This window comes from Labeo rohita, chromosome 24 (assembly GCF_022985175.1).
Source record: "Labeo rohita strain BAU-BD-2019 chromosome 24, IGBB_LRoh.1.0, whole genome shotgun sequence".
Taxonomy (NCBI): Eukaryota; Metazoa; Chordata; class Actinopteri; order Cypriniformes; family Cyprinidae; genus Labeo; species Labeo rohita.
In genome coordinates this window covers 14,566,606-14,587,595 of record NC_066892.1, presented here as the reverse complement: position 1 = coordinate 14,587,595, position 20,990 = coordinate 14,566,606, and the positions used below count along the sequence as shown (strand labels likewise).

At 33.1% G+C, this 20,990-nt stretch overlaps 1 protein-coding gene across 1 annotated transcript in view; it reads right to left on the bottom strand.

Annotated features, from left to right (window-relative positions):
- The window catches only part of map3k22 (mitogen-activated protein kinase kinase kinase 22), an 83,651-nt gene that overhangs the window by 45,229 nt on the left and 17,432 nt on the right, over nucleotides 1–20,990 (bottom strand). Inside the window, exons 2-4 of the mRNA XM_051097639.1 lie at nucleotides 19,395–19,478; nucleotides 15,597–15,641; nucleotides 3,599–3,717 (exon numbers count right to left, since the gene is read on the bottom strand). Of these exons, the coding sequence (XP_050953596.1) occupies nucleotides 3,599–3,717; nucleotides 15,597–15,641; nucleotides 19,395–19,413 (183 nt within the window). The 5' untranslated portion in view covers nucleotides 19,414–19,478. The remainder of the gene's footprint in view (nucleotides 1–3,598; nucleotides 3,718–15,596; nucleotides 15,642–19,394; nucleotides 19,479–20,990) is intronic.

Sequence of the window (20,990 nt, the reverse complement as noted above, 5' to 3'; positions counted from 1 at the left end):
TGTTCTTGTCTCCTGAAATATCTATAGGACACCCACAGTGTTTTCTTCCTGTCTGTCTGTCATCAGTGCCTCACACAGTTTATCCAGTCCTACAACTGCAGTCCAGCAGATCTGAAAGCATGTATGGCATGTACATAATAACAGGATGAGGCTTCTACTCTCGAGTGGGTGGTCAGAGTGAAACCTTGTATGCCCAAAATGAGCACATATGAAGAAAATTATTTGATTATTGCTTATAACTGAATAGTTTTTAAGTAAGTAAATAATGTGTTTAAAGCAAAAGTGAAAAATCTGTCAATAAATTCTTAGGAAAATAGTGACATCCAAAACATATTTTACACTTATTTGTTAATAATTTGTTAAAAATTTAAATAATGACACTTGCAGGTAGGCAGAGAGAGAATGTATTAAAAATATACAGTTGAAGTCAAAAGTTTACATACCCCTTGCAGAACCAAAATAAGAGGTCATACAAAATGCATGTTATTTTTTAACTTTAATAAGATATTTCACATAAATGACAATTTACATATAGTCCACAAGAGAAAATAATAGTTAAATTTATAAAAAAAATACCCTATTCAAAAGTTTAAATACACTTGATTCTTAATACTGTGTTGTTACCTCAGTGATCCACAGCTGTTTTTTTTTTGTTGTTGTTGTTGTTTAGTGATAGTTGTTCATTAATCCCTTGTTTGTCCTGAACAGTTAAACTGCCTGCTGTTCTTCAGAAAAATTCTTCAGGTCCCACGAATTCTTTGGTTTTTCAGCATTTTTGTGTATTTGAACCCTTTCCAACAATGACTGTATGATTTTGAGATCCATCTTTTCACACTGAGAACAACTGAGGGACTCATATGCAACTATTACAGAAGGTTAAGACGCTCACTGATGCTTCAGAAGGAAGAATGATGCATTAAGAGCTGGGAGTGAAAACTTTTGAATTTGAAGATCAGGGTAAATTTAACTTATTTTGTCTTCTAGGAAACATGTAAGTATCTTCTGTAGCTTTTAAAGCACAGTACTAAATGTAAAAAAAATAATAAAATAAAAAAATAAAATATTTAAGAAAAAATAAGAAAAATGTACACATCTTCATTCTGTTCAAAAGTTTTCACCCCCGGCTCTTAATGCATCGTTTTTTTTCCTTCTGAAGCATCAGTGAGTGTTTGAACCTTCTGTAATAACTGCATATGAGTCCCTCAGTTGTCCTCAGTGTGAAAAGGTGCATCTCAAAATCCTACACTCATTGTTGAAAAGGGTTCAAACACACACAAATGCTGAAAAACCAAAAAATTAGTGGGACCTTAAGGATTATTCTGAACAACAGCGGGCAGTTTATCTGTTCAGGACAAACAACAGACGTTGTCACGAAAAAAAAAACAAAAAAAAAAAAACACACACACAGCTGTGGATCATTTAGGTAACAACAGTATTAAGAATCAAGTGTATGCAAACTTTTGAACAGGCTTATTTTTATAAATTCAACTATTATTTTCTCTTGTGGACTATATTTAAAAGTCTTCTATGTGAAATATCTTATTCAGGTCAGTACTAAACAAAAAATAACACGCATTTTGTATAATCCCTCATATTTTGGTTCTGCAAGGTGTATGTAAACTTTTGACTTCAACTGTAAGTGTCATCTTTCTAGGTCAGCGGTCACATTTAAAAAACGTGACATTTGCTGAAAAAAACAAACAAACATTTACATATTATTCAAAATGTTTTCCATAATACGTGGTCTCCTGCATTTCGTCTAGGACTTATAGGAACATTTCCACAGTAAGATGGTAAAAGGCTGCTAAAAATTATTCTAAAAATTTTTAGACCAACAAAACAAAAAACAGAAAGAACAGAAAAGAGGCCGTAAGCGTGAATAAAACCTACACTGTTGATGGACAAAATTGCAAGAGCAGAATAAAATAAAAACGCCTTTTTAAAACTGAAAGAGCTCTTGCAGGTTTTTTGTCGTATCACTGTCACATTAAATTACCAAGCATTACGATATTTTACTGACAGATACAAATACAGCATGATGGAAAACGTACCACCTAGCTCATAAAAGTCCCGGATAATGATTTGCAGCACAAGTTCTGCTCTAACTTGTTTGTCATTGAAAAGAAAAACTGCCCCCGGTCTCCCCTACTGTTCTGAAATCAGCAGCACTCTGAATTTTTACTGTTTGGTTGAAGCATTAACTGCACCGTCTCCCCTGAGACGACACAGCGCCTTCCACCGCTGAAGATAATGAACAGTCTGAATACTGTTTACACCGATACTGTTGACACTGTGACGTCATCTCCATTATGAATGCAGCAAGAGAGGCTGAAATAAGAAGTAATCTGCAAGTTTATGCGCTTCACGTGCGTCTTCATTATGCATGTGTTTTAACCTGTCAAGACTCCCCGTGAGTTGCTGGGGTTTTTCCTTTTTTGGATGGCTGTTGTTGTGTTACTATAATGACATTTGGTTAGTTGGGAAAGTTGCTTCTGGCATTTTGTGCGTGAGAGAAAAAAAAAGAAGTGAAAGTGTGAGAAAGAGCAACCAAGAGCGAGTTAGACAGAAACAAAAAGAGTGTGTGTGTGTGTGTGTGTACAGAATGCATGCCAGCCATTTATCTTGAGGTCTGACTGGTGTCCGGTGTGGACTGACAGCATTGTAGTGAGAATTCAGGCAATGAAAGAAAACTACAAGGATACTGGTGTTTTATGCCGTGCAGTACATAGGGAGCGGATGTTAAATGTTAACAGTAGTGCCTCTCTCAGCTGTATCCTGTTTAAAACTGTATCTTACAATGCAGCTCTGGCTGGGATTATATCAGGTCAGGTTGAAGGTTACCTTAAAAGTCTAGTGAGCAATGCACAAGTGCTATTGAAAACACTCAAAAAGCATTCTCATAGCTTTATAACATTACGGTTGAACCACTAATGTCACATGGACTATTTTAACAGTGTCCTTACTAACTTACTGCACTGTAAAAAACACAATTTGTTGAGTCAACTTAAAATAATTTGTTACCCTGCTGCCTTAAAATGTTCAGTCAACTCAAATAAGTTTCGTCAACTTGAAATGTTAAGTTGTACTAAGTGACAACTTAGATATTTGAGTTGACAAAACAAAACAATTGGTTTGTTAAACTTAAAAGCCGGGCTTGTTACCCAGCTGCCTTAAAATTTTAAGTTGAATCAACTCAAATGTCTAAGTTGTCACTTAGTATAACTAATTTCAAGTTGACTAAACTTTTTTAAGTTGACTGAACTTAAAATTTTAAGGCAGCCAGGTAACAAATTACTTAAAGTTGACTTTACAGTGTCGGCCTTGAATGTGTCAGTTGCACTGCTGTCTATGCAGGGTCAGAAAGCACTCGGAATTCATCAAAAATATCTTAATTTGTGTTCTAAAGATGAACAAAGGTCTTACGGGTTTGGAACGTCATGAGGGTGAGAAATTATGACAGAATTTTCATTTTTGGGTGAGCTATCCCTTTAATTCCACTTTTAGAAACAGTGCACATTGTCTTTTTGTTCAACTTTTTGAAAATACAGCTTCCACATTGCACATAGTTGCTGCTGAGTGTTGTACTGTGGGTAATTACCTGTCTGTAGGATGGGGTTCTGCTCTTGGGCTTGTTGCTGTTGTTGCTGCTCTTGAGCTGGTAACAGAAGCGTAAAGCTGCCAGGTCCTTCATTATGGAGGTGAGCGCCTCTTCGTCATCTGGAACAAACAAACAAACGCAAGTTTATGCGATGCTGTGAGTGGATCTTCAGGGATGCATCACCGAAGCAGCTGGATGACTCTTACGTCATCAAATGACCTGATGAGAATGAAAGTAAACCAAAACATTCACTTTTTCCAGCTATTTTGTTTCAGCGGCATCACCAACCTTGACCAGACCTTGACATTTTATAAAGAAAATGTGAGTGGTGTTTACTGTGCGCAAAGATGGGGTGTTGTGCATGGTTGCCAGCTTGTTGCTGGCAAGTGGTTCTGAGTGTTTTTAGTAATGTGTGTTAGGGTATTCTGGGTGTTCTTTTAGCTTGTTTGACCAATGTCAAAATATCCCAAACTCAAGCTAAATGATATTATGGTCTCTAGATTACTCCATAAAGGAGACTTCCACTTTCAGAACAACAATTTACAAATAATTTACTCATCCCCTTGTCATCCAAGATGTTCATGTCTTTCTGTCTTCAGTCGTAAAGAAACACTCTGCACATTGCAGAGCTAGTGCAAGATGAGCATTTGTGGTTAAACAGTAAATGCATTTTCTTTTTTTTTTTTCTTTTTTTTAGAAAATGTGATTGTTATGCTAAATAAGACCCTTAATTCTCAGCTGGAATTGTGTAGAACCATTTGAAGCTGCACTGAAACTGCAATTTGGACCTTCAACCCATCTATCCCCATTGAAGTCCACTATATGGAGAAAAATCCATATAGTGTTTTCCTCAAAAACCTTAATTTCTTTTCACCTGAAGAATGAAAGACTGAACATCTTGGATGACATGGGGGTGAGTAAATTATCAGGAAATTTTAATTCAAGAGTGAACTGATCCTTTAAATGCCTAAAATTTTTTGCCAGTCTGATAAGTCTGATCACTTAGAAACATAACAGCACACAGACTGTTCAGATGACCAAGTATGAGCAAAAATACTGATGCTTGCCTTACAAAAACATCACTAAAACAGGATTTAAATAGAATGTTGCTTGATTAGATTGACTCAAAATTCCAATATTCAGAAAATCTACTTCACACCATGTTCACAAGTTCTAGGAAAGTTGAAATCATCATCATCTATTTTAGAGCCAAGTGCAAATGAGGTGTCTTTCACACAGTCATCTCAAGCAACTCTTGTTGTTTTGAACGACTATAATAGAAAGGTCCTGTTTGGTTCATATTGCTTATTTAATCTGAATACCAAGATGTCATTCAAAACAACAGAATGGTACTCGATGTTCACAGTGCCACTCACGGTGCGGTACACAAACCGGCCCACTATTTCCTTTTAAGATTCTATCAGGGGTTTTTCCATCACTGCAGACACAGACGCACCCCTGACATATTTCCATAAAAGTACTGATGTGCTCCTCTTTCTGTAGTGCGGCCCTTGATGTAAACCAACAGGCAACGGAGAGAAAAAGAGCATATAGGGACTCGTGGCCCGACACTTTATATTAGCACTAAAGGTTTGGTCCCATTGATGGGCTTGTTCTGCTTCAATGCATTAAACTCTCTGCATGGCGAGCGCAGAGTTGGTGCAAGAGAGAATTTTAATAATGCAACATACACTAAACAAGATGAGCATTACAGCAAGTCTGAGCTTCAAAGAGCCACTCAACTAAAAAAAAAACTATGCACTGAATCAACCACGAAATTTGGAAAACAAAGAGGTTTTGTTTTAACATGCCCTTTGCGAAGCAAAGCTAATAGGCTTTCTTTTTTCCCCCGCAACAATTAACGGGAAACTTTTATTCCAGTATGTCGGATAAAAGCCTCAATTCTTTATCAGAAGGACACGGGAAGGTTTTTGCAAAGACTGTATTGGTGCAGCTCATGTGTGTCTTGAATTCATAACCGGATCACATGAAGAACGACTGCGGCAATCTCTGTGCAAGAAAAACACGAGAATACGAACACCAGCGGCAGCCTGTGAAACATTAAAATAGTCCACAAACTCAGCCATCATCGAAAGGGAAATGGGGAGCAATCATGCAAATGAGCGTGTCAGACATTAACATATCAAGGGGCCCTAATGGGGCCAATTAAGCGTGTCTTGTAATTACAGTCTGAGTGGAAGGTCATTCACCTCTGCTATCATGGGGAGGAGATAGCGGGGAAAGAGAAGAGAGCTCTTGTTAATCTCAGGTGCCTATGTGCCAATTTATTTGCTCTATTTATCCACAGATCTTAGAAATGAAGCCATTTCGGAGTCGTTTTTAAATATGAAAAGTCTGTTTGCATTCATCCCACAATATGATGATGAGTAAACACTGAATGTGTTGGTTTTTTAAATTAGTTGTTAACTGCACTGTTTTTAAAAGGATAGTTCATGAAAAAATGAAAAGTATGTCATTAATTACTCATCCTAATGTCGTTCCAAACCCGTAAGACCTTTGTTCATCTTCGGAATAAAAATGAAGATATTCTGGATGAAATCCAAAAGCTTTCTGACCCTGCATAGACAGCAATGCAACTGACACATTCAAGCCCCAGAAAGGTAGTAAGGAAATTGTTAAAATAGTCCATGTGACATCTGTAGTTCAATTGTAATTTTATGAAGCTACAAGAATATTTTTGTGTGTGCAAAGAAAAAATAAAAAAAAAATTAACCATGTCATTGTCCACCTATGCAGGGTCAGAAAGCTCTTGGATTTTATCCAAAATATCTAAATTTGTGTTTGGAACGACATGAGGGTAAGTAATTAATGACAGAATTTTCATTTTTGGGTGAACTATCCCTTTAGGTAAGCTAATAAGGTCAATTTTAGTTTCATGTTGAAGAACACAAAAGAAGATAATTTGCAGAATTTTGCTACTGGGGAAAATCAAGCTGCAAATAAGCAGAGATTACCATGGTTCAAGCGCTTTAAGGTATTTAAGCACTTATGAAAAAAGATATTTTAACAAGCTTGTAACCACCTAAATCAATGATTTAAAAAGCATTTTGGCAAATCTAGGAAATTTACCATAGAAATATTATGTTTTTTAATGGTTTTGACTGGTCCGATCTCCTTAAAACTTTGCTTGCTTGTTTAGAATCACCTGTCTCATGTGCTCACCAGGTTTCGTGAAGTTTTGAGTTTTCCTTTAGGCTTTATAGGATTTCGGGTAAATTTGGACAGGCCCCTTTTCTAAACATCTCCATTATAGCCTCCCAAAGTGTAAATTTCAACATTATTTTGATAATTATTGACCTAGAGACTGCAGTGTTTTTTTCCCAGAGTGAGCAAAAAAACCTAGGACTAGTTTGCAAAAGTACATTTTTGACATCTTCTCAATCATTTAACAAACGATTTGATTGATAGCAGTGGTTCTAGAGGTATAGTTGTCGGGGAAGAGGAGTTCTATTGTATGATATGAATATTGCTTGAATGTGCGGAAACCGTGCTTTGGACAATTGTTTACGCCCTTGAAAAATGCTATATATCCACCCCAGTGGTTGATTTTGTTCAAATTTCTCTCAGACCTTTGGAGCCGTGAGTCAAACAAGCCCACAGAGTTTCGTTCGTCCTCCATTAACCTTGTCTAACAGGTGCTCAAACTTCGTTGACCAATGGCGGCCATGATTTTTGACATACGCAAATGTCTTTGTACACTGGTTTCCATGTAGAAAGGACAAATGGTTGAGCAGTTATAGCCATTTTTATTTTTTTCCTCCTCTAACAGCGCAACCAAGTGGCCAAGCTACACGATTTTTTTTCCTGTGGCCTCAGACTGAGCTCTTACATAAGTGTTCTGAGTTAGACGAAGATATCTCATTCTGTTTAGACGTTATAGGCATTTTACTAAAAGTGGCCCTGCCTCTTTCGACGTTTTGGTGTCCCTTTGCGACAGTGAGTCAAAAGTTCAACGTTTTTGGATAATTATTGAGATTCACTCTCCAGAGAATCTTTCTGCACTGGTTTGGTTTCAATCAGGCAAAAAATCTAGGACTAATTCACAAAAGCAGGTTTTTCAAAAAATGCGAAATAACTGAAAATTTCACCAGGTTCCTGATCGAATCTAAGAGATGCGTTTTGTCCACCATGAGCATACTTTTGTTAATTGTAGCGCCCCCGTCAGGCAGTTTGGGGCGAGAATTGGTCACATTGTAGGCGGTGTGAGTGCTACCATCCCTCCAAGTTTCAAGTCTCTACGACTTACCATTAGGTCTGCACGATTAGTTTTACATTGAGATCACTGATCCATGAGCATTCTAACAATTACAATAGGGTTTCAGCGTTACGTGCTTGAACCCCTAAAGATGACAAAAAAACACCTAAAATATTAAAAAATAGTCCATATGACTTAATCTTATGAACTAATATGAAAGTTTCGAGTGATAAGCGGACAGAAAAACAGCTCAAGTTCTTTGGACCACTTGTATGATACTTCAATGGTCCATTTTTATCATTTTCAGAGCCATTCATTTTTAGTGCAGAACAATTTTTATGTCTGGCCAAACTATTCCATTAAACCAGCTAACAACATTATTACTGTCTGGTGCTGGACCAGATTTCAAGCAGTAAGGGTGGGTCATGTGCAGCTAACGACAGTGGTGTATTTGAGAGGTTTTATTGCATCCCAGGGGAGGCAGAGGGGCATTGGGGGGCAGATGAGTGCTGGGCGAGGCAGAGGCGACGCTGTTGAGGCAGATGGAGTCTGGGGGCGATCTTTGATTCTGACACCAGTGCAAGTCTCACTACGCAGCTGTTCTTCCACAGTGGCATCCACCATTAGACAGGGTTCAGAACGGGTTCACAACACACACACTTTCTTTCTCCATCTGACCTCATTTCTATTTTAATACTGCCACAGTAAAGTGCTTCAGTTTCTGCAAAACAACCTCAGAAAAATACTTCTTCAGAAGCTATTGATCTTGAAACACCGAGGGGGGAATTCACCAAACAGTCGTGCAACTTTTGCATGCAGCGTTTCAGTGCAAAGCGCAATGTTTTATCTACTAAACACCCACAATCCAACTTAGGCTGACACTTAATAGTTCTATTTGTTAACATTAGGTTAACTACATTAGATAACATATAACAAACAATGGCACATTCAGGAGGCGTAATTAATTCTTAGTGAATCTGCCCCATTCATTTCACAACTGAACCCAAAGAGCCACTGTGGCACCTCTGCCGACCCCTGTTAGTCATGACAGAGCACTACCTTCACCTTTTCCACCTGCTGAACACCTACAGAAGCGTCCTCAGTCAATATCTGCCGTGCATTTCACACTGAGGTTAGAAACACCAAGTCACGCGTAAATGTCAAACCCTCAGCGGCGTATTCACAATGGTATGCTCACTTCATTCAGCACACGGAAGAGTGATAAGCTAGCCGCTCTGACTTTGCTCAGCCACACCTGCTGGTACAAAAAAAAAAAAAATTGGCCAGATGTCTTTCTAAGAGTCTGGCCACTCTTTTGCATGTGGACTATTTTTAGAGTATGATGCAAGTCACTTAAAAGAGAAAGCTTAAACACATAGTGGAGTTGAGGTAAGGTAATTTGTGCCATTATGTTATGGTTTATTAATCACTGAGCTAGGATTTTATTTTATAATTTAATGGAACAAATATAACAAGAATGCAGAACACCTCCATCTGCTGTGAGCTTCAGATCTGGTGAGTCTACCATCTGCCCTTTGCAGGAGAAATGAGAAGCTATACACAAACTACATAACGCAGCATTGACAATGTCAGTTTCAGGCTGTATATGCAAAAGGATCGCATAGAATAGAACAGGATGTACCTAAATTAAAACCAAATTAGATTGTTAATTTACGGTCATTCTTAACCCTAGATAACATAATCCTTGGATTATCTTGATTCATGTGTCACACTGAATATACATTATGCTGGGTTAATTATTAGTCCTTAATTAATCAAATCAAATAGAAAACACTTGAGTAGATTAGACTAGACCAGAATAGAATAGAATAGTATGGGCTTTTTCTTTAAATTGTTAACCTATGTTTAAATCTGACCCAGAAAACATAATCCTAGATTATCTGGGGATTTCAGACTGTGCTTTTGTGGTTAATAACTTAATTAAATTAATCTAACAGAATAGAAAATAAGAAAATGTAATCTGAATAGAAGATAACCAAAATAAATAGAATCTTAATTAAACAGCATAGAATCCAAGCAAATAAAACAGAACAGTAGAATGAATACAATCTTAGCAAATTTTTAAAAGCTGAATAGATTTTTACATAAAATGCATAGAATCTAATAAACTAAAATAGAAAAGTCTTTACTAAACTGAATATAATTTGATCAAATCAGCTGTTGAAAAGAAAGTGCTTGAATAAAATGTAACGGAAAATAATGTGAATTTATCAAATGGAATCTTTAATGAACTGAACAGAATCTTTAAATAGAATTGTCTTGAATGCAATGTATTTGACTAGAATTTAAAATAAAGGAACAGAATCTTCACTAAACAGAAAAGAATTTTAATTAAATAGCATAGAATCTAATAAAATAAAACAGAACAGTCTTTATTAAACTGAGTAGAATCTTATCAAATCAACAGTTTTGAACAGAATTGCTTGAATATAATGTAACTGAATATAATGTGAATTTATCAAATTGAATCTTTAATGAACCGATTAGAATCTTTAAATAGAATTGTCTTAATTAGAATGTAATTGACAAGAAATTAATTAAACAGAATCTTTATTAAACAGAATAGAATTTTAAATTGCATAGAATCTCATCAAATATACAGAAGTCTTTACTAAACAGAATAGAATCTTTAAATACAAATGTCTTGAATAGAATGTAACTGATTACAATGTAAATTAATTGAACAATCTTTACTTAACTGAATAGAATCTGATCAAATCAACTGTCTTGGATGTAACTGAATATAAAGAGAATTTATCAAATAGAATCTTTAATGAACTGAATAGAATCTTTAAACAGAATTATCTTGAACAGAATGTAATTAGCTAGTATGTAAATTAATTTAACAGAATCTTACTAAACTGAATAGAATTTTAATTAAATTGCATAGAATCTAACCAAATAAAACAAGTCTTTACTAAACTGAATGAAATCTTATAAAAATCATCTGTCTTGAAAAGAATGTACTTAAATAGAATGTATTTGAATAGAATGTGAATTTATCAAACAGAATCTTTAATGAACTGAGCAGAATCTTTAAACAGAATTGTCTTGAATAGAATGTAATTGACTAGAATTACCTAAACAGAATCTTTACTAAACAGAATAGAATTTTAATTGCATAGAACCTAATCACACAAAACAAGTCTTTACTAAACTAAATAGAATCTTATCAAATCAGTTGTCTTGAATAGAATGTACTTGAATAGAATGTAAATTTATCAAAAAGAACATTTAATGAATTGAATAAAATCTTTAAATAGAATTGTCTTGAATAGAATGTAATTGACAAAAATGTAAATTAATTGAACAGAATATTTACTAAACGGAATGGAATTTTAATCAAATTTCATAGACTCTAATTAAATAAAACAGAATACTCTTCACTAAACTAAACAGAATCTTATCAAATTAATTGTCTTGAATGTACTTGAACAGAATGTAACTGAATAGAATGCAAATGGATTAAATCTTTAATGAACTGAATAGAATTGTCTTGAATTAAATACAATTGACTGGAATGTAAATTAACTGAATAGAATATTTACTAAACTGAATAGAATCCAATAAAATAAAAAAGAACAGCCTTAAACTGAATATAAAGTGAATTTATCAAGTAGTATTTTTTAATGAACTGAATAGAATCTTTAAATAGAATTGTCCTGAATAGAATGTAACTGGCTAAAATGTAAATTAATTTTACAGAATCCTATTAAACTGAATAGAATTTACATTGAATTTAACCAAATAAAACAGAACAGTCTTTAAACGGAATGGAATCTCATCAAATCAACTGTCTTGAATAGAATGCAACTGAATATGAATAATGTGAATTTATTAAAAAATAATCTTTAATGAACTGAACAGAATCTTTAAACTGAATTGTCTTAAATAGAATGTAATTGACTAGAATGTAAATTTAGTGAACAGAATTTTTACTAAACTGAAGAGAATCTTAACAAATCAGTTGTCTTGAATAGAATGTACTTGAATAGAATGTGAATTTATCAAAAAGCACATTTAATGAATTGAATAGAATCTTTAAATGGAATTTTCTTGAATAGAATGTAATTGAATATAATGTGAATTTATTAAAAAGAATCTTTAATGAACTGAATAGAATCTTTAAACTGAATTGTCTTAAATAGAATGTAATTGACTAGTATGTAAATTTAGTGAACAGAATTTTTACTAAACTGAACAGAATCTTATCAAATCAGTTGTCTTGAATAGAATGTAACTGAATATAATGTAAATGTATATAAAAAATATTTAATGAACTGAATAGAATCTTTAAACTGAATTGTCTTAAATAGAATGTAATTGACTAGTATGTAAATTTAGTGAACAGAATTTTTACTAAACTAAATAGAATCTTATCAAATCAGTTGTCTTGAATAGAATGTAACAATATAATGTGAATTTATTAAAAAGAATCTTTAATGAACTGAATAGAATCTTTTAACTGAATTGTCTTAAATAGAATCTAATTGACTAGTATGTAAATTTAGTGAACAGAATTTTTACTAAACTGAATAGAATCTTATCAAATCAGCTGTCTTGAATAGAATGTAACTGAATATAATGTGAATTTATCAAACAGAATCTTTACTGAACTGAATAGAATATTTAAATAGAATTGTCTTGAATACAATGCAATTGATTAGAATGTAAATTAACTGAACAGAATCTTTACTAAACAGAATAGAAAAATTATATTTTATTCCATTCAATTCTATTCCGTTTAGTGAAGATTCAAACTAAATAGAATTTGATCAAATAAAACAGAACAGACATCACTAAATTGACAGAATCTTATCATATCAGTTATCTAGAACAGCATGTACTTGAATAGAATGTAACAGAACCAAACAGTTAAAGAGTTTTGATTAAACTGAATAGAATCTGTTCAAATAAAAATGTAACAGAATATAAAAAGAGACACAAAAACTCTGTCAGCGCTTATGTGTTTGCGGTCTGAGCTTTTGTATCATCTGTAAACAGTGTAAAGTGGTGCTCCGGAGGGAATGACGCAATTGTAAGAGGATCGTCGCCCCTCTATTACTTCATACTGATGTGTGGATAAGATGATTTACTGCGATAACACTATGGCAGTCAAGGAAATCCTTGAGCCTGGTTGAGTGACAATGTTTCCATTATATTTCTCAAAGAACACTGACTTGACATGATGACAGATGATCATGACAAGAAGATAAAAAGGAACAAAAGCACAAAGTTTAAAGGAAGTAAGCTAAAAAAAAAAAAAAACGTCATGTGAAGCCAGCTGTGAGAGAAAAACACATCTATCTAAACATTTGATACAGGAATACAACAAAACCCAGAAGTGCGAATCAATGACATCACTCATTCCCAAACCAGCCTTCCACTGATGTACACACACACACGCACGTACACAGACCACAGATGCTAAATCCAGTCGGGGTCTCTTTACCAAGTTTTCCCATTAAGTATTAAACCTCAGACTGTAAATATAAACTTAATTTAAGCTCACAATCTTTTGTTTTTATTGATAGTGACAGGCTTTAATGCAGTGTTACTTCTTCTGTCTTTGACACCATAAATCAAGAGCTCCGCATGTGGAAAAGTTTTCTCAGGGCTGTTGCGTGATCGTGTGCTTGTACTGATGTTCTGCTGGCAGGGCGAGCTGGAAGAAGCCTCTGATGTGATCAGAGCTGAAGTTAGTGAAGACATAGAGGGGATTTCCCCAGCGCTGTACCACACATCACCACTAAAGCATTCAACGAGATTAGAGCAACACACGCTCTCCGTCTCTACTACCAAAATACCTCATGTGTCTCTGCCTGTTTTGTACAAATGCATTGAAACAAAAATCAAATAAGCAGGCGGAATCTCTTAAAGCTAGGCCGTATTTCAGCCCAAAATAAAGAGGAAAAATTTACTCTTTGGGTTTAGGGTCATTTTCATTTTATTGTGCTATCATTTTCATGACAGTTAAAGGGATAACCAAACAGTTGCTGGTAGCCATTGACTTCCAATGTAGTTTGTTTAACGGTGTTAAAAATATTTTAAAATTAATTTGTAAGGGTGGTGAGGGAGCTTCAGTAGAACAACAGTGAACTTGCTGAAGGGCACAGGTAAATAATAGGTTTATGTGAAGACTGTTAAAATTGATAGCTCCCAATTATACTGTAATGTTGAATGGCTGTAATTAATGGTTCAATATTAGGGGGGAAAACAATTTCCTAGAGACATCAGTAATCTTGGTAATAGTGATACTCACCTTCAGTCATAAAAAAATACATTTAATAAATACTAAAAATATACTGTCTTTATGTTGTTTCTATATTCATTTAAAGACTGCAATATATTATTGCAATATAAAATTTAAAACTTCAACGTTAAGTGTTAAGAGCTAATCGCGATTAATTTCATCACTAATTTTTTCCTTACTATGGAAGTCAATTGGGTCCATCAACTGTTTGGTTACTGACGTTCTTCAAAATATCATCTACATTCCAAAAAAAAAAAAAAAAACTAATACAAATTAGTAACAAATTGAGGAAGAAAAAATTATGACAGGATTTTAATTTTTTAATTTAAAAACAAAATATTTTTACCATAATATGTATACATGTTTCAGTTTACGTTTGCCTGTAATTCTCATTATTTTTTATTATAATTCTTATTATTTTTTACCAAAAAATTTTTTTTTCCAGAAAAATGTAAATACACAACACAGTATTTTTGGAAAAATAACTAAATAAATATACTAGTGCTGTCAACTGATTTTTCTTGATTAATCGCATCCAAAATAAAAGTTTTTGTTCACATAATGTATGTGTGTATTTTATAATATATGTGTATATTTATTATGGATATATAAACACACACACATGCATGTATATATTCAAGAAAAATATGTTTAATATAAATATATTTAAATGTAAATACATATGAAAATATTTAATAATGTATACTGTATGTGTGTATATTTATATATTTTTATATATATATATATATATATATATATATTAATTAGACATGTTAAATTGAAATTAAACCATTAAAATGGAATATAGAAAATTTATGTAAAACACAGCATTTAGCAAAAAAAAATAACACTGAATTTGAGAACAAAAAATGTAATGTATTTCATAGGGCCTTAAAATTTCATTTTTGTTCACCTTTTAATAAACCACTGTAAAATTGTTAAATTTGTTAAAAAAAAGTTGCTGTTAAACTGTGTACGTTTCATTATTTCAATTAATTAGACAAGCTTTTTGATTAATATTTTTAATTTACCATTACATCAGAGCCTATAAAAATTAAAACTGGAAAAAAAAAAGGAATTTGGGAAAACATAAAAACGATTACACAGGGCCCTGTTTACATTACAGCAACACGAATTGGTGGTGAAATGTGCTTAGCTGACATGAAAATGATGCCACAATGCAAAACATCCTTCATTTCCTTTATGAAAATATAATTTCTTTTTCATTTTGAGGTGAAATATGACCACACGTTTTTTCACAGGCTTTGTGAGACTCACCTCGTACCGTTGTGTCCTATTGTGCCACACAGAGTTAATGTTCAACAAGAGAATAATGCAGATGATGTAACAGTTTCAGAGGTGTGTTTGTGTTTGCTGTGGTAACTGTGCCATGATCCATTATTGTGGCCATTGTAGACAAGGACACGGCACACTTGACATTGACATTGACGCCTGGAATCCACAATCTTCAGTAGTAATTATTAACGAGACTAAAAAAAATTACAAACCTTGTGAGTTCTTGTGCTGTCCGGGTCCATTTTGGAGACCGCCATCTGTCAAAACAGCCACAAAGTCAAAAGTATTAAAATGACAGGAGTACATTTAAATTAATCACACAGTGACAACCTGGCAAACAGTTTGTATGAAATTTTTATCACAAAGACGTGTTATGAAATGTGACGTGACCACAGTGAGAAGCTTGCAGTAAGCTGTCGTGAACTGTTATGCCATTGACAACAAACCACACTTCATCTGAATGAAATCCTCAATAATAAATGACACCATAGCCAGTGTTGTCATAAAACAACAATAACAATGCAACATTTCCTCAGGATTTAGTTGCGCTTCTCTTTTTATTTATATATATAACGCAGAGTGTATTAAAAATGCTCTGGAGTCAATTATGCGGAACTAAGCGACACAATCACCTTTGATGATGTAAGTTTTAGCTCTGCCAGGTCAGTATAACCATGTCAGTTTCTACCACAGGTAACTTTGACTATGCAGTGCTGTAGTTTTTAATTTACCCATTAGGCCTGTAATGATTCCTCGATTCAATTCAAGTACTTGATTTAAAGGAGAAGTCCACTTCCAAAACAAAGATTCACATATAATGTACTCACCCCATTGTCATCCAAGATGTTCATGTCTTTTTTTTCTTCAGTCATAAAGAAATTATGTTTTTTGAGGAAAACATTTCAGCATTTTTCTCCATATAATGGACTGATATGGTGCCCGGCTTCAAACGATCCCAAATGCAGTTGTAAATGATTCCAGCCAAGAAAAAAGGGTCTTATCTAGCGAAACGATCAGTTATTTTCATTTTAAAAAATACAATTTAAATACTTTTTATTCTCAAACGCTCGTCTTGCCTTGCTCTCATTGAACTCTGTGTATTCTGGCTCAAGACAGTTAGGGTATGTCAAAAAACTCCAGTCGTATTTTCTCCCTCAACTTCAAAAATCATTTCAAAATCATCCTACATCACTGCTGAAGTACCAACCCAGTCTTTGCAAAGTGAACATGCAAAGAAGATCAAACACCCTTAACAACAACGGTAAAACAGCAATATAGGGCGATTTTGAAGTTGAGGGAGAACATGAGATGGGAGTTTGTTGACATACCCTAACTGTCACGAACCGGAACAAAAACAGTCCAGGCAGAGTCAGGCAAGACGAGTGTTTGACATTAAAAAGTATAGAAATTGTATTATTTTTATGAAAATAACCGATGGTTTTGCTAGATAAGACCCTTTCTCAGCTGGGATCACATTTGGGATCGTTTGAAGCCACATTTAAACTGCATTTTGGAAGTTCAAAATCGGGGCACCATAGCAATCTAAAAATTTTTCCTCAAAAAACATAATTTCTTTATGACTGAAGAAAGAAAGACATGAACCCCTTGGATGACAGTGGGGTCAGTACATTATATGAGAACTTTGTTTTGGAAGTGGACTTCTCCTTTAAAAAAAATCCCTGACTGCATTTTGCTCATGTCAAGAAGTGGCGCATTTCGCAGACGAGAATCCATGAAACGCATTATTAGACCGTTGTCTAGGGTGCATGACATGTTAAACCCATTTAAAAATCATAATAAAGCATAAAGCTATTGTGAATTCACAAACGCTACGATTCAATTAAATAAATATATGCAATGCAGGTTTAATATATGCCCATATATGCGTTTAGGTTACATACGTGCGTCTCAGAGCAGCTCTGTTCACAGTAAATGCTGCTTCACACAAACTACACATCATTTACATGTGTGGAGCATCTCAAACTTCATCTCTGCAGATTGCTATGAGTTTGGGTTTATTATAATGTTCATCTGGGAATGCAATATGTGCCATTTCATCAGATTTGTATGGTAAATTATCTATAAATCTGCGCAAACACAGGAGAATTCATCATTATCTTTCTAAATATGCTAACTGTTTAACTGAATTTTAAAACAAAAGCTCAAACCCTTGCTCTGAGTTTACACGTTTTGATACTCACATATTCAAGAAATTACAGTGGCTGTAGCATTTCTGTCATAAAGAAATGGGCAAATATTAGGGCTGTCAAACAATTAATCGCACGCAAAATAAGTTTGAGTTTGCCTAATAAATGTGTGTGTACTGCGTGCAATTATTACGTATATATAAATACACACACATTAATGTATATATTTAAGAGAAATATGTTTTTATGTACAAAATGTTTGTATTTATATATAATATAAATTATATACAATTATAATAAATACATATACTTGTAAATATTTCTTAAATAAATACATGAATGTGTTTTCATTTATATATACATAATAATTACACACAGTACATGCACATACACTGCCGTTCAAAAGTTTGGGGTCAGTAAGACTTGTAATAGTCTTTAAAGAAGTCTCTTATGCTCATCAAGGCTGCATTTATTTGATTAAAAATATAGAAAAAAACAGTATATGGCAAAATGTTTTTACAATATAAAATAATGTTTTTTATTTTAACATACTTTAAAATAGAATTTATTCCTGTGATGAAAAGCTGAATTTTTATCAGCTGTTACTCCAGTCTTAAGTGTCACATGATCCTTCAAAAATCATTCTAATATGCGGATTTATTATTAGAATGATCAATGTTGGATAATATCAACAGTTGTGCTGCCAAATATTTTTTGGAACCTGTGATTTTTTTTTTTCAGGATTCTTTCATGAATAACAAGTTTAAAAAGTACAGTGTTTATTCAAAATATAAATATTTTATAACAATGTTAATTATTTATTATTAACTTTTAATAAAATTTTAATTATTAACTTAATACATCCTTGGTGAATAAAAGTATTAATTTCTTAAAAAAAAAAAAAAAAAAGAAACAATAAAAATGTACTGACTTTCTGTTTTACAAACTTTTGAACGGTAGTGTATATTAGGCAAACTCAAACTTTTATTTTGTATGCGATTAATCGCGATTAATCTTTTGACAACCCTACCAAATATTAAAGATTAAGTGGATATAGTATATAGTAAATTGTAAAAACAATCGTCAGGCCATTGGCACCCAGTCATTTGTTATAATGCGTAATGTACATTAGCTTTATTATTTATAATACATTATGAATTTTAACAGTTTTGTTCAAAAAATCCATATGATTACTTGCTTTTGAGATTTCATTTGAACTAATTATTATTGCCTCATTGCTATTATAGTATTTTAAGTCATTTTAAAGGCTATTGTTCACTTAGGTCTATTTTTATTACTACAAAAAAACTAATTATAATTATCCAATTACTCGATTAATCGTCAGAATAATTGACCAATTACTTGATTACCAAAATAATCGTTAGTGATAGCCCTACTGCCAATTATAACAATTTACCAGACAAAATCACATTTTTTAAAGGTGAAAATGATATTACTTAGCTTCCTTTATCACAATGTTACAATTAAATGAACACACAGGGGAATCTTTCAATAATTTCACTACAACGGTTAAAGCAGATGTTGAATTTTTACCATGTCCCCTGGTGCAATGCACTAACTTTCAAAAAGAAAAGCAGGCAATTTATGTAGAAATATTCTTTTGATGTTTATGTATTGATGTTTAACGTCTGCGAGAACTGCTGAGGCATTTTTTCACAACAGAGCTTTAAAAACAAATGATCCCAAGACGGGCCAAGTTAGGAATATGTTTAAACATGTTTCTGTAGCTGTGTCTCTCTTTTTTTTTGCTGTTCTCTGAGGAACTGTTTACAGGAAGTGTGTACGCTGTGAGGGGGAAGAAGCCTGTGTGTGAGAACAGGAGAGAGAGAGAGGACAGCTTACCCATGTTTACTGTCATCATCCGGAAGTGACCCTAGTGAACTCGAGCTGAACGCTCGACTCCTTTCATCAGGGAAAATCTCCACTCTGCAAACACAACATAAACAGTGAATTAGTAAATTAGCGACATAATTAACTTGAAATACTAACAAACCGACCAAAATTGTAATAGTCGGGACCCAAAAACCCCTTACATGCCTCTGCCAATGCTGCAACATCACTGAGGATTTACATAACATTCATGGTTCAGTGTGTCTCCACCCGAATTGCAAAATTTACAGAAAATGACTCTCAAGTTCAGTGACGATAATGATGCTTGTTTGTTGTGCTATATATTACATTTGTTCAAAAATACACTAAGAATGCAATTCATACTGTACATACAATTACTTGAACACACCTCTTCTACAAGGAGCATGTTTGTTTATTTTTGTAAGAAAATTAATTTTGGTGCAAATCAAAATTAAATAACAGGTAAACATTATTATAAAGAAAATAGCCACAATATAATAAAGAAATATTGTTTAGCCTAATATATTATTAATTCTTCTATTATTATTTTTATAATCTCATCAAGTCAAAGTCAAAATGATGAGTAAAATATTATTATAAAGAAAAGAGCCTCAAAAAAGCAGTTTTCTAAAGAAATATTGTTTAGCATAATATATTATTACTTCCTCTATTATTATCATTTTATATTTCTTATATATTTTTCCAATAAAACATTATAAAGAGACTCAAAAAAGTATTTAAAAAAAGAAATATTGTTTAATATATATTATTACTAATTTTTTTTTTTAATTCCGTAATCAAATTAATTTTGATATTTTAGTGCAAGTCAAAATGAAAGGTAAAATATTATTATAAAGATATATTATTATTATTTTATTATTCTTATAATTGTAAATATAAATATTATTATTTTAACTATAACTATAATAATTTCTAATATTATTTATTCAAATATATTTTTATAATATTATTATAAAGAAAATAGCCTAAACAAGCTCCTTTTTTTTTTACAAATATTGTTTAGCAGAATATATTATTATTATAATCTTATCAAGTCAATGTCAAAATGATGGGTAAAATATATTATTATTTAAATATATTTTTCTAGACTGTGAGATGATGGCTGTGATTGCTGTTGGCAGTCAGACACACTATTATTATTATTATTACTATTATTATTATTATTATTTATTATTAATCTTTAATTTAAAATTATATTTATTATTATTTTAAATGATCACCTGCCTCAGTTATTTTAAAAAAATATTCTTGGGATAATTTCATAGTACATTACATTTTTTCTTCTAAAAAAATTCAAAGAAAATTTGAGTATTAGTCACATGACCCCTTTAAGTGACACATTGTCGCATTATGTCACTTTGCAGTTATATTCATAACAGTCCACTGTAAGTAAATCACAGCTGACCACAGACAGCATGTCTGACTGCCAACACAGCCATCATCTCGCAGTCTTATTTTGTGTCATCCTTCAGATGAGAGAGACACTCATGGTGTTGTCTTTGAAGACAGAAAGTGCCCTCTTGCCCTTGAGACATTGTTAAGCCACATCGAGCGGGATAAAAGTGG